Raw genomic sequence first — 13296 nt, forward strand, 5'->3', positions numbered from 1 at the left:
ACTGGGAGTTTCTGGGTAACTCTGACAGACACCAGTAAAACAAACACAAAAGTTTTAAACGCCAACAGAAGAGACGTCTGGGATCCACCCATCATTGAGATGCCACTTTCAGCAAACTGAAAATGTGAAAGCCATGGGCTAGTCAACGTGGGTGGATTCGCTTAGAAACAAGCTGGACGTTTCCACGTGAAAGAAGAAAAAGCAGTGGGAGAAAAATAAAGCTCACACAATTCACTTCCACCACTACAATCACTTCCGCCACTGATGGTTAAAACTGGAACCCACCATTGGGAAGGAAGTGAAAGGCATTCCAAGGCAAGGGGGAAAAGCAACCCACAGCAACTCAATACTCCACCTACTCGAATGTGGGACCCGATGTGGGTGGCGGTGACTATGGGACGCCACGCCGTCCGGTACGGTGTGAAAGTCTAAACCAGTGATAGACAGGTTATCCACGACACAGACACTTTCCGCAGGCCACCCACCTCCTCTATGTTAACCCTGCCTGCCAAACTAAGTCACTGAGTTACAGGGCCCGATAATTACCAAGCCCGGATCACCATGGGAACCATGAGCATGAAATAATGATGAAATGAGAGCTCTTTGCTCAAATTAAAAATAAGTCCACAGAAGGCTAAAGAAAACCTCGTCCTCAAGTCGACTGCTGGTTTCTCACAAATTTCATCTCCACACCCTCAGTGAAGAACCAGGGCCAGGCCTGTCCCAGCAATGGACGACTTTCCCATTCCTGCTATGTTTGATCTTGTAAACACTGCAGGTTGGCGAGTCCAGCTTCACAAGCTCACTATTGTTTGAGACTGTGAGTGGGCAGGGAGGCAGGGGCATGGACGAAACACACCAAAGCTGACAGGGTGGAGGAGAAATCCTGCTTGTGACTCAGGTGCATTTATCAATAGGGGCATGAGCAAGCAGCCAGAGCTTCCAGAGAAGCTGTGTTCCCAGAGTGAGTGGGGCTGCTCTGTACTGGTACAACCAGCTGACAGATGGGGAACCGGAGAAATGGATCAAGGGATCAACAGAAATGAAATACAGGTTGGAAAAATAAAGCAAATGCTTGTGACGACAGAAGAGTGGAATGAAATTCCAGTTCTGTCACCTATTAGCTGTGTGAATTTGGGCAAGTTACTCAAACTTCTCTGTGCTTCAGTTTCTATCCTGCTTATACTATGGGGATAATGGCTGCCTTGCAAGTTTATTGTGAAGATTACAGATAATGTATGTGAAATTCCCAGCACAGTGTTGTTTGCACTTAAATAGCTAATAGCTACTCCATAAATAGTAGCTAATCATACTTTTTTTTGTTTTTTAAAGATTTTATTGGGGAAGGGGAACAGGACTTTTATTGGGGAACAGTGTGTACTTCCAGGACTGTTTTTCCAAGTCAAGTTGTTGTCCTTTCAGTCTTAGTTATGGAGGGCGCAGCTCAGCTCCAGGTCCAGTTGCCGTTTTCTAGTTGCAGGGGGCACAGCCCACCATCCCTTGTGGGAGTCAAACGAGCAACCTTGTGGTTGAGAGGACGCGCTCCAACCAGCTGAGTCATCCGGGAGGCAGCTCAGCTCAAGGTGCCGTGTTCAATTTTAGTTGCAGGGGGCGCTGCCCACCATCCCTTGCGGGAGTCGAGGAACTGAACTGGCAACCTTGTGGTTGAGAGCCCACTGGCCCATGTGGGAATCGAACTGGCAGCCTTCAGAGTTAGGAGCATGGAGCTCTAACCACCTGAGCCACCTGGCCGGCCCCGCTAATCATACTTTTAGATGTCACTTTAATAAGGTCTCTAAACAGGAAGAGGGTACTTACTAATAGACCTGTATGGAGTGAACTTTGGGTTGCCCCCTTTCCCAGATTAACTATGAAAGCCAAACACTTGATCTACTTCTTATGCTCTCTTTCTGTCACCAGGTTACACTACAGAGCAGCCCCACTCACTCTGGGAAAACAACTTCTAGCAAAGAAATAATAAGGCATGCTGATTTCATTTACTACAGGCTGTATGCAAAGTAGTAGGAAAATGGCAGATAAATATTTGTATTTAATTGCAGAGACACATATTACATTACCCTAACAGGTTAAATGTAAGTCAGGTGTAAATGTAATCCAACAGTTGGTCCTATGACATTTAAAATTTACTTTTATTTCCTATTTATAATCATTACTGGTAATAGTTAATAGTAAGCTTAGGGCTAATTACAAGTCTCTGATATGAGACTGCAGAGTGTTATCAGCAAGACAGACAAGTATTTATTGTTGAAAACCACCAGACCAGCACCTAAAGGAACGAAACCTCCACACTGGGCATCAGGGCACCGGGGGCGTGGTGGGGGTGTTAAAACAGTCCTAGGTGGAGCCTACCTAAGACCGTCACTTTCATCTCAATCTTTAGGACTGCCTTGACAGGTGAAGGACTGGAAAGGCTGGTACCTCAGTGGAATGAGACTTTGGGTGACAAAGAACAACACATGCAGACAGACATGAAGTCAGTCATGCTAAGTGCATACTGCATCCTAAAGAGGCTTGTTAAACAAAGAAGAGAAAAATCAATTATTGCCCCGACTCTAGTGACCCGGCACCAAAAGGAGCCAAAGAGCCTGAGGACTCCTGCTTCAAAGTGGGTTCTATCACTCGGTCGCTGACCAACAGATGTCACAAATCATCCCTTCCAGTGGGACTTTTAAGGGCTTGCTGACTGGAGCTCAGCTAAGCCCCTCCTAGGGCAAGCCACCAGATCCAGAGAGCAACTCTTCCAACAGAGAACCTTCTTGATAGAGACTGTGGTTCTCCTATTGGTCTTTGTGTCCTAATCCCTAAACTCACCAACTTCACTAACATGCCCTCCCACCTAACTACCGTGTGTAAACGTGAACTTCTTTCAAGTATAATCACACTAATTTTTTCAACAATATTAATTTCCTGCATACAAACATCTGTTATATTCATACTGAACCATCATATTACAAAGGCAGGATGTGCGTAACTGCTTTAGGAGACTTCACAAATTCTTTTTAAAAAGCTAGAACTCTTTTTAGGAACCCACATTTGCACGTAAGCATTAATCCACTTTCCTCCACCGACCAGATGCAGGCCATCCATCCATACCAGGCACTATTCTTACTCACCCTTATGGTTTCAGATGCAAAATGCCCTTCTGAGATCATCAGGTTTCCGGTTTCATCCAGCTTAACAATGGCTCCTGAGTTGGCCTGCACTTCCGCTTCAAAGGCTTGATGCTTCTGAAGCTTGCCCTGTTGGTGGACCACGAAGTGAGTCGCAGATGAACCACTGAGCACTCATCATTCTGTCCCCCCTCCCACCCCCCATTATTCACCCCTGCTGAATCCCACTCCCTCTGATTATGGACACAGCACTCAGCATCCCTCCCACCCCCGTACCTGTTCAGTTACTCTCACTGCATCTACACCGGCCCTCTGAAAGCTTGGCCCCTGAGGGCCACCAGCTTTACAGACAGCAAGATGCTACAAAATCTCCTAGCGTTACTGTCCGTCAGGAAATTAGCCTTTATGTGGACATCCAATCCGTTCTAGAAAAACTGAACCACACTGAGTTTTCTTAGCATGTAGTTTACCCTTCAGTAATCCACCCGCATTCACTCGTGATATACGGTACTTTGCTGTGTATAATGTGCTCCCGTGTATAACGCACACCCACATTTTGGGCCCAAACTTTCAGGGGGAAAAAATCTTTCATTTTAATTGTTTTAATTCAAATTTTTATTTGTTTGCATTTAGATACTTGTTTTTTGTATTATAAAGGAATTTCAGCATTTATTTTTTAACATATTATGGTACAAGGAATTTTATGTAACAAATAATTACAAAACACAAGAACAGACACAAGGTACAAGAAATTTTATATACTGGTTACAAATTTATGGTATCTACCATTCATAGAAGACCAAGAACTCTTCCTTGTTGTAAGTTTGTTGTAAATTCAATAAAACTGATCATCGTATTCCAGGGTATTGTTTTACATATGGATATCGTTATTGATTTCTAGAGTTACACTTTTAATTCATGAGCATAAGTAAAAGAATTAAAAACATTTATATAGATACGGAATTAGTACTACCCATGTATGGTGTGCATCCTTATTTTTCTCTCACAAATTTGGGCAAAAAAGCGCACATTATACAAGGCAAAATACGGTAATACATTTTTCAGCTTGCTTTAGAAGCCACACTCTTTAATTTGATACATTCTATTTCTCAATATGTCAGTCTTTTTAATCAAATACTGAGCTGCGAGGGGGTCTGCCTAAACCAGCGCTCACCATTTTTTCATCTTAAATGACTTTGACATGTGTAGTACAAGAACCATGGGCTCAACTACTGCTCTATTTGCCAGAAAGTCTTTCACCAAATATCGATGGGATATCTGTCTTTTTTATTTTAAACAGCTTCACTGAGGTATAATTTACACCATAAAAGTAACGTGTCTTGTGCACAACTCAGTGATTTTTAAAGGCTTTGTGTTTGATAAGACCTACTAATGAGTTGCTAAGAGTCTCCTAACTATGACTTTTCACCAGCAATAACACTGTGAGCACTTTTCTCAAAAAACACAATTCCAATGGTTGCAAGGCAATGGCTTGAGAACCATCAGCTTAAAGCATCCAAACTAGATAAATTAAAACCTGCAAGATGCCACCTTCACCCTCACTAATGCGTACACTCAGGGTTTTGCAGGGTAGTGAGTTTGTCCTTCCTTACGTCTCAGCTACATTCTTCTTGCTGCCCAATCGCTCAAGGTCATAATCAAATGACTTTCTTTGCTTAATTTTTGAGCAAAAACATTTGCGCTCTTGAATTTGGGCACACAGCTCAGGGAGCTCACACGCACCTGCAAGTTAGTTGGGTCTTTGTAGTTCTCATCGGAGGCGATCTGAAGTTTCTCCTGAATCCATTTCTCCAGCTCCTCAGCATCTCTTTGGAAAAACTGGAATCGATAGGAATCTTCGAGCTTCTGGCGCCTCAGGGTTGAGAGCTCCTTGAAGCGGTGGTACCTGTCCAGGACCTGCTGTCGTCTCTCCTGGATGTCCTCTGCTGTCTCCAGCACTTTGACCCCACTGGGGTCCATTTTCTAAAAAGACAGAATGCCCGGAGATCAGCACCAGACACCAAAATAGACTTAATGGAATCAGCCTCTTTGAAGGAAAGGAAAGAACTATCAGACAGCGCTAGCAGACAAATGAATCGAGAAGGCAGCCCCTTCTCAAGATCTAACAACAAAGCCCAGATCCTACTCCTTTGATGAAAATACCTGCTTGACATGGGTCCCTCTGAGGATGCCTAACCAACAAGGCAATGAAACCAGCGGAAAATGTGAATAGAACTATGGTTTATACTGTCAATTCTACAAGAGCTTTGAGCAGAGAGCCTGGGCAATAAACAGGCTTACTTTCATCTGGATGTGCACAATTTAAAGAAAATCACAGTCTATCTTAAAAAAAAAAAAAAGTGTGTGGTTAAAGATTTATCCTACTTTCCACGTCCCTGTTATTTGGGAAGCAAGGAGACTATATAACTTTAGCATCAATTTCACATTCACCACAAATGCAGGCTAACTGGGTAAGTGGTACTTCCCATTACATTCAATCTGCCTCAACTTTACCTTAGATCACCAAATTTTAATGTCAAAAAGAAAACTTGACCTATTTATGGGAGAAACGCAGACCATGCCACCTGCTCTTATCAGGAATAAGCCATTTTATCCTTTAACCACTGAAGGACCACAGAAGGAAGTAGCTATAGATTAATGACAAAGAGCTTCTAAGTCTGTCTGTAACATATGACCTTGCACGAGCCACCTTCCCTCTCTATGCCTCAATTTCCTCAAATGACTAAACATGGCAGGTGAAAATGAGATGGTCGTAGGACCCTTCTAATTTTAAAATTACAGGAGTTCTACAGAGATCCTGAGATTTGGTAAAGAAGCAGACCAGAGCAGCTTTGTGGTCTCTCCAGTTCTCATTCTGTAATTTACACAAGACATAAAAGCTGTGTTACCCGGGAAACACTGAAAAGCCTTCCTGATTGGCCTGGCCCGGCCCCTGGGAAATGACCAGCAGGCTCAGTACTAGGCCTGAGAGTGGGTCAGGGTGCTCCCCACCCCCACGTGCAGTTATGAGGTAGACATCACTGGTGACATCTGGGCCAGTCCCACCTTTCCAGCTCTTTAGGGATTAAAGCAGCTCCCAGAGGTGGTGGGAAAGCATCGTCTGCACCTGATCAACTCTGAGGACCACCTTTCTGCGAAGAGACTAGCTGCCTAGGAAAGAGACCCCGAGGTGATTTTAGCCATATCCCCATTCTTCCAAATTATTCTCCATGTATTAACCAGTTATTTTGTTGTGTTGTTTTTTTCCCACGAAGTCTGATTTATTTACTTATTTAACTATTTAAAAAAACAACAAACACCCTTTGCCACATCCCGCCCGTGCTTTAAAGCCCTTTATGGCTCCCTTCTGAGAGAGGAGAGAGCCCACCTTTTCTAGCAGGACCTACCGATGACGCTCAGCACGCCTGCCTGACTGGTGTCATCTCTCACCCATGCCCCCTACCTCTTGGCATAGAGAAAAATTTTTTCCTCCCAAACACATGATTCTCTTTAGACTCCAAGCCATTTGCACAGGCTTTCTTTACCTAGTGTTCTCTCTGTCTGGATAACTCCTATTTATATCTTTTTTTTTTTTTAAAGTTCATAATGTTTTGTTGTTGTTGTTTTTTTTGATTCTTTATTGGGGAATATTGGGGAACAGTGTGTTTTACCAGCGCCTATCAGCTCCAAGTTCAGTCACCGTTTTCAACCTTAGTTGCAGGGGGCACAGCCCACCATCCTATGTGGGAATCGAACCGGCAACCTTGTTGAGAGCTCGCACTCTAACCAACTGAGCCATCTGGCCACCCCTCTGGAAGTGCAGCGGCAGCTGGTTGTCTTCAATCTAGTTGTGGAGAGCGCAGCTCACTGGCCCATGTGGGAATCGAACCGGCAGCCCTACTGTTAAGAGCTCATGCTCTAACCAACTGAGCCGTCCGGCCGCCCATCCTGCTTATATCTTAATACCCAACTGAAATAAATAAGCTGCAGGATCTTGCCTCCATACTGAGCTATCCTCAATACTCCTTCCTTCCTTCCTTTTCAGATTTAATCATGCTTTTCCGCAGATGTACAAAGCGCTTGTACTATATGCTTCCCATGGTGTAATTACACCGAGCGATCTAATCTTCGTATCCTGATTTCTAGCACACAGAGGTCATTAAGAAATGTTTGAGCAATGACGGAGACATGTACAGTCCTGATTTCACTTGTAAAGGGTGGGGAGAGAGCTCAATAGTCCACCTAGGCTTCACTTTCTAGTTAAACCGGAACTCTATCCAGGCGAAAGCAAAATTCGTGACAAGACTCACAAACCAAGTACGCGCTGACTGAAGCCACACAGCTCCGTAGGTGTCAGCCTGAGGAGCAAGTGTGGATTACTAGTCTTGGACTGACCACATGGCAGGATGATCTGAGAAGTTAGCTGCTCTTCTCACTGTGGTAGGGTGGGACCGCAGGGAAATCAAGCTCAGGAAGTCACTGTTTTGTACCATCGATCGGTAACTGTGTCCAAAAAAAATATTTTCTATTCTTAGAACGGGCTTCAGGAGAGTCCTTAAAACCAAAAGCTGAGGGTAACCTTGAAAAACGAAGTGTCTGGCTCAGAGCGGAGTTTCTGCAGTAATACCGAACTATTAATACAAGGCCTTGCCAGTTTACCTGCTGCCCAAAGGGCATCAGGCACCGCTGGGGAAGGCTGACTTCTGACAAGGCTCCAGCCACACCGAAACCAGCCACCCTTACTTCACTGGAAACCCGACTGTTCTCATTCAACGGCACTGTCTGCTCCAGCTGCATCGCACATCAAACTCCCTCACCAAGGCCAAGTACAGGTCCTGGGCAGGGTCCACGCCCCAGCTCAGAAAGTTCCCTTCAGCAGGGACATTTTCTTCTCTCGCTCTCCCATCTCCACCATTTCATACCACACAAACCCCTCCAAGTCTAAAGCAACTACCTCGTCCTCTCGGAGTCCTCATCAGAAGTCCTCACTCCCTCTGTTGTGCTCCCCTTCGAGCACCATCACATTCTGCCATGTCATTAGTGTTTTTCTCCCTGCCATTTTCAGACGTTCTTTAGGGAATTAGTCCCCTAGGAACTCTAATATAAAAAAGACCTTCTCTTACTTTTATTCTCTAACCACAGAACTCAGCACATGTTAGAGTCAGTTACATTCTAAACTTGGAAATAGAGAAACGCTGTCACTTCACTGTTAAGTAGTCAGGAGACACAAGGTCACCTACTAAGCAAGTCATAGAGTGACCCGGGATGCTCTGGTTCCCAGACTAGCATGTGAGAACCAGTGATTCTTAACATGAATAGAACTGACATATCTTTTATTGATGGCTGTGTGGTTGTTCGTTAATTCCTTTCTCTGCCTCTTTACCTTTTACATCCTCCACTTTGGAAGGAAAATAGGGAGAGAGGGTATTATTATTCTTTTTTTAAAAAAAGATTTTATTGGGGAAGGGGAACAGAATTTTATTGGGGAACAGTGTGTATTTCCAAGGGCTTTTTCCAAGTCAAGTTGTTGTCCTTTCAGTCTTAGTTGTGGAGGGTGCAGTTCAGCTCCAGGTCCAGTTGAGGTTGTTAATTGCAGGGGGCACAGCCCACCATCCCTTGCCAGAGTGGAAACAGCAACTTGTGGTTGAGAGCCCACTGGCCCATGTGGGAATCGAACCGGCAGCCTTCGGCATTAGGAGCACGGAGCTCCAACCACCTGAGCCACGAGGCCAGCCCCGAGAGGGTATTATTAATCATTAAAAAGTCTAAATTAATTTTTCGTTTTGTTCTTTTTTAAAGATTGAGTCTTCCTGGGCGGCTGGATGGCTCAGTTGGTTAGAGCGCGAGCTCTCAACAAGGTTGCCGATTCAATTCCCACATGGGATGGTGGGCTGCATCCCCTGCAACTAAAGATGGAAAACGGCGACTGGACTTGGAGCTGAGCTGTGTCCTCACAACTAGACTGAAGGACAACGACTCGGAGCTGATGGGCCCTGGAGAAACACACTGTTCCCCAATATTCCCCAATTAAAAAAAAAAAAGAAAATCAATGAAAAAAAAAAGATTGAGTCTTCCTAAATTAGTAAACAGTAAGGGTTAAGAATAATTTTATTTTTAAACTTTTTATTTGTGTTTTTCAAAGGACCCATCAGCTCCAAGTCAAGGAGTTGTTTCAATCTAGTTGTGGAGGGCGCAGCTCACAGTGGCCCATGTAGGGATCGAACCAGCAACCTTATTAAGAGCTCTGTGCTCTAACCAACTGAGTTAACTGGCCACTGCCAAGAATAATTTATATACTTTCTTTGTTCTCATCCCTCAGGAAACAGTCAAGATGGCAAAACAACAGGTAATTGTGTCTAATCTGCTTGCTTACAGAATTTTCTTATAAAGAAACTTTCCAAGGGAGGTACAGTTATGTATGAAAACAACTACATGGCACACGAGTTCCTACGAGATGTCAAAGTCTTTAGATTAATGCCCATGGTGCCTGTCCTGCCCCTCATGTCACAGGATTCCCTGCATTTCTAAAATCCTTTAGCTGCTCCAGAAATTTCTAAGAAATCACATTGGGAAACAGCTCTTTATGATGAAAAAAAGAATCCCCAACGTAATACTGCAAAGGTTCCACTTGAGCGAGTCCCCCAGCTTGAGTCCCCCTTGCTGACTGGGCCCTACCAATCCAGGGAGACAGTCCAGTGAGGCCCTGCTGAAATTAACCAACCTAAAAGGCCCTCTTTGTCACCCCAGTGAAGTAGAACGAGTCAATTCTATACCAAGTGCTTTGGTCAGGCAATAATGGACTTTTCTTTCCTGCAGGAGATCAGCTGACGTCAGGAGGTGGGAGCTCTGCCAAGCCACAACTGGCTGTCTCTGGGGAGCCGGGCATCTGAAAGTCATCAATGCTCTCCCACTGTCCTCACCATTCCCAAATTTTCATTTGCATGATTCACAGGAACCTAAGATTATCTGTAAAGAGTTCCCCCCACCCTTAACCTGATATGGAGCTGTCTCTAGTTTATCTACACAAGTTCCTGTTTCTTTTTGCTCCCAAAAGGGCCATTTCCATAGACTACATTAAATACAGGAAAAAGTCTCATATCACTAAAACCTACTACCACCCAAAGGTGTTCCAACCTCACCCAAAACCGTGAGACAGTGAGCAGGATCCCTTGGACCCCGCCTGTGTGCACCACCTTCTGCCATGACTGCCTGAAATATGCAGCTGACTGCTAAGGCAGACTCCACAGAGAATGTTCCAGGCTGTACTCAGCCTTAATGGGATTAGCACGTTTGAAGAGCTAGAAAGGAGGACTTTGGGAAAAGTGCCACTAAAAAAACAATCTCCAACCACACCAGCCTATCTGTCTAGTCCACTAACGGCCTAAACACCCACAGGAGCTGACTTCCTAGGACTGCAATCAACTGACTGCTTATCTGAAAGCAGCCGATCAGCTCTGATTTTGCCAGTCAAGTCTATGTACACAGAGAAAGGAGTGGAAATGAAACGCTGAACGTATTCTCTGTATGTTTAAGGACAGCTTCCCATTGAAGGTAACCAAAGGAGAAGGTCACATCTTTGCAAAGACTGTTACAGAAGGCTGAAGATGCAGGCCAGTTATAAACGCTGCAATGCAGCTGGCTGCATCACTCAGCAAGTCATGTGCACTGGATCTCGGGGGATAAAACAGGAATTACCACCATGTCCTCTATCGCAATAAGTAAAAAGAACTTGTCAGTTCTTACAATACTGCTAGATCTCTGGGAAGAAAGAGCGGGGGGTCTAAAGATATGAATCTTAGCTAGAAAGTTCTACCTCAATCCAAAGATATAACATGCCTGAGAATGACTCCTCATACCCAAAACAAATTCATACACAATACCAACTGAAAATGGAGTCCTACTAAAGAGGCTAGCCATTAATTATATCTTTGTCTTCTTGACAAATGCCACGAGATAGCTGTTTGAGGCAGCCCTTGGTACTTGGGCAATTTTTAAACACCTTAACCTAATCTACAGAAGCTATATGTGCCACTGTGCTAGGTAGGGGCTGTGTCTACCTTCGGAGGGCGGGGAGAGGCAGCGGGTGGGTGAGAAGGACTCTGTGTTAAGCAACAGAGAGGACTGCAGAAACAAACATTTTCAAGCCAAAGGTCAAATGCTTTGGACTCTGCAAACTTAGTGCCTGCCGTGAGTGGCTTAGGACACCCTCACACTGATCTGGGAGGGTGGAAGAATCCAGCAGTTTCTCTACGGGACCTCTGAAGAGAATAAAATTATAGTGACTATGAAAGGAGTGACTACTTACAACAAAGCATTGGGGCCACTGTCACTTCAACAGGCTGAACGTGCCATATGGAAGACATTTGGACTACTACAAAAGGAATTCCGATTGCAGGCAGGACACCAGATATATTGTTTTGCAAGGAAAGGGATTTTAGGCAGTAACAGGATGCAGAGATCATTTGGCTCTATGGAAAAATTCAAAAACATCACCCAAAGCAAAAGGTCACAGAAACTATTCATCAGTTTTGTTTTTGTTGCTTAGTCAGAGCCCCAAGGTGCAGAACCGACAAATGCCTTTCTACCATGGCTAGAAAGCCAGCCTATCACCATCTCTCACATGTCCAAAGCAAGAGAAGTGTACATCCATGGATGTGGAAAAGCTCCCCAGAACAAACACCAAAGAACTTGGTCAGCACCTATAAAAACTTTATACCAATGGATTCTCAGATCAAATGAATTAACTCAAAACCAGCTTAGCTGCAGATTCTCCTGGCAGTTGTGCTGGTAAGCATAAGTAAATATTACATCAAGTAACAGTTTAACAATGAACTTTTTTTTTTTTTGCTGAAACCACATTCCAATCGGGATTGTGGATTTGCGTGTCAGCCTTCAAGCTGATGAATTCATTTGAACGTGTTAGCCGGATCCTGCAGAGGTGAGCAGGGACTTAGCTTTGGAGAGAAGTCTCGTACTGCATTGCATCAAAACCCAGAAACGCAGAGCGGCGCTGCTTGTACATACGTCCGCAAGCCCCCCAAATACTGTCTTGCTGCTACTTACCGGTCAACCTGTAAAATTCAGATTAGAGGTATTTTGAGTGCAAAACACTGTTACTGAGTCAAAATGAGAAAGTCAGAATGTGGCCCATTTTTATAAACCTCCTTTAAATAATTAACCAGTCTGAGTTATAAAAGGGCCTGCCTTGGATTTATCACCCATAATCACTAGGAATTCGCAAAGTTTGTATTTCTTCTTATGGAATATCAAGACATTAATTTTAAGCATTTTTCTTTTTGAAGGTCCAATTTAGCAAACACGCAAAAATTGTACACAAATAAAACAGATATATAGTGAGCTTTAAAAAAAAAAGTTTGTCATTCCAATAAATTTTAATTAAAACAAAAAGAAAATTAAAAAAAAATGTAAGCTCCATTTCATTACAGGGATTGTGGCAGAAAAACTAAGTCAAAGGGAACAGGAGACAAACCCAAGTTTACAGTATTTGTCAAACTTCAATACTATTTTTATTGCATGTTTTCAAATTATTTTTTCCAAATATCTAAGATAATCTGTTTAGTCCCTTGGTTCTTAAGAACCAAGTAACTATCAATAAATAAATAAAAAATCAGCAAACACTACATGCAAATATCGGTAGCGCAGTAAGAAATGAATATATCCATGCCTTAAAGAGAGGAAGGTAAAAAACAGAAGGCTTTGGAAATTTTAGAATTTACTAAGATTTCTGTTCATGTAACACCAAAAAAAAAAAAAAACCCACAAAAAAAATAAACCCTAACAGTAACCTTAAGAGGAAGGTCATGCAAGGCAAGGTTTTTTGCCCCCTCTCTTTGGATCATTCAACCTCTTGGACACAAAAGTGTCTTCACCGCAAACCAGGCAAAACCGAAAAGATCGCATTTCCTGCATGCTGGTCAAATAAATACCTGGATTCTGCGTTTACGAAACGATGACAACATGATGGAGGAATGTGGAGTCTAAAGAGGGAGGGGGAGAGCAAGATAACAAGCTTCTAAGGGCACGGCACAAAAGAACTTCAAAATGAAGAAAGCAGATCCTTAAAAATATATGAACACAGCTAAAAATCCAATTTCACATATTTCCCCAGTGCCTTCTAAATCTTCCCAGGGCTTTAAAAAGTGGA

The 13296-nt window shown here is 43.5% G+C and overlaps 1 protein-coding gene across 21 annotated transcripts in view; it reads right to left on the reverse strand.

Moving 5' to 3' along the window:
- Nucleotides 1-13296, reverse strand: part of SPTAN1 (spectrin alpha, non-erythrocytic 1) — a 58453-nt gene that overhangs the window by 42570 nt on the left and 2587 nt on the right. For 14 of the 21 annotated variants that reach the window (XM_019728740.3, XM_019728742.3, XM_088792899.1 and 11 more), the window contains exons 2-4: nt 13079-13129; nt 4875-5114; nt 3135-3260 (exon numbers count right to left, since the gene is read on the reverse strand). In XM_019728740.3, coding sequence (XP_019584299.2) covers nt 3135-3260; nt 4875-5114; nt 13079-13111 — 399 coding nt within the window. In that variant the 5' untranslated portion in view covers nt 13112-13129. The remainder of the gene's footprint in view (nt 1-3134; nt 3261-4874; nt 5115-13078; nt 13130-13296) is intronic. The other 7 variants (XM_074331128.2, XM_074331125.2, XM_019728751.3 and 4 more) reach the window with 1 other exon arrangement.

The sequence above is a fragment of the Rhinolophus sinicus genome, chromosome 16 (assembly GCF_057876585.1).
Source record: "Rhinolophus sinicus isolate RSI-liver-muscle chromosome 16, RSI-T2T, whole genome shotgun sequence".
NCBI classification, from domain to species: Eukaryota; Metazoa; Chordata; class Mammalia; order Chiroptera; family Rhinolophidae; genus Rhinolophus; species Rhinolophus sinicus.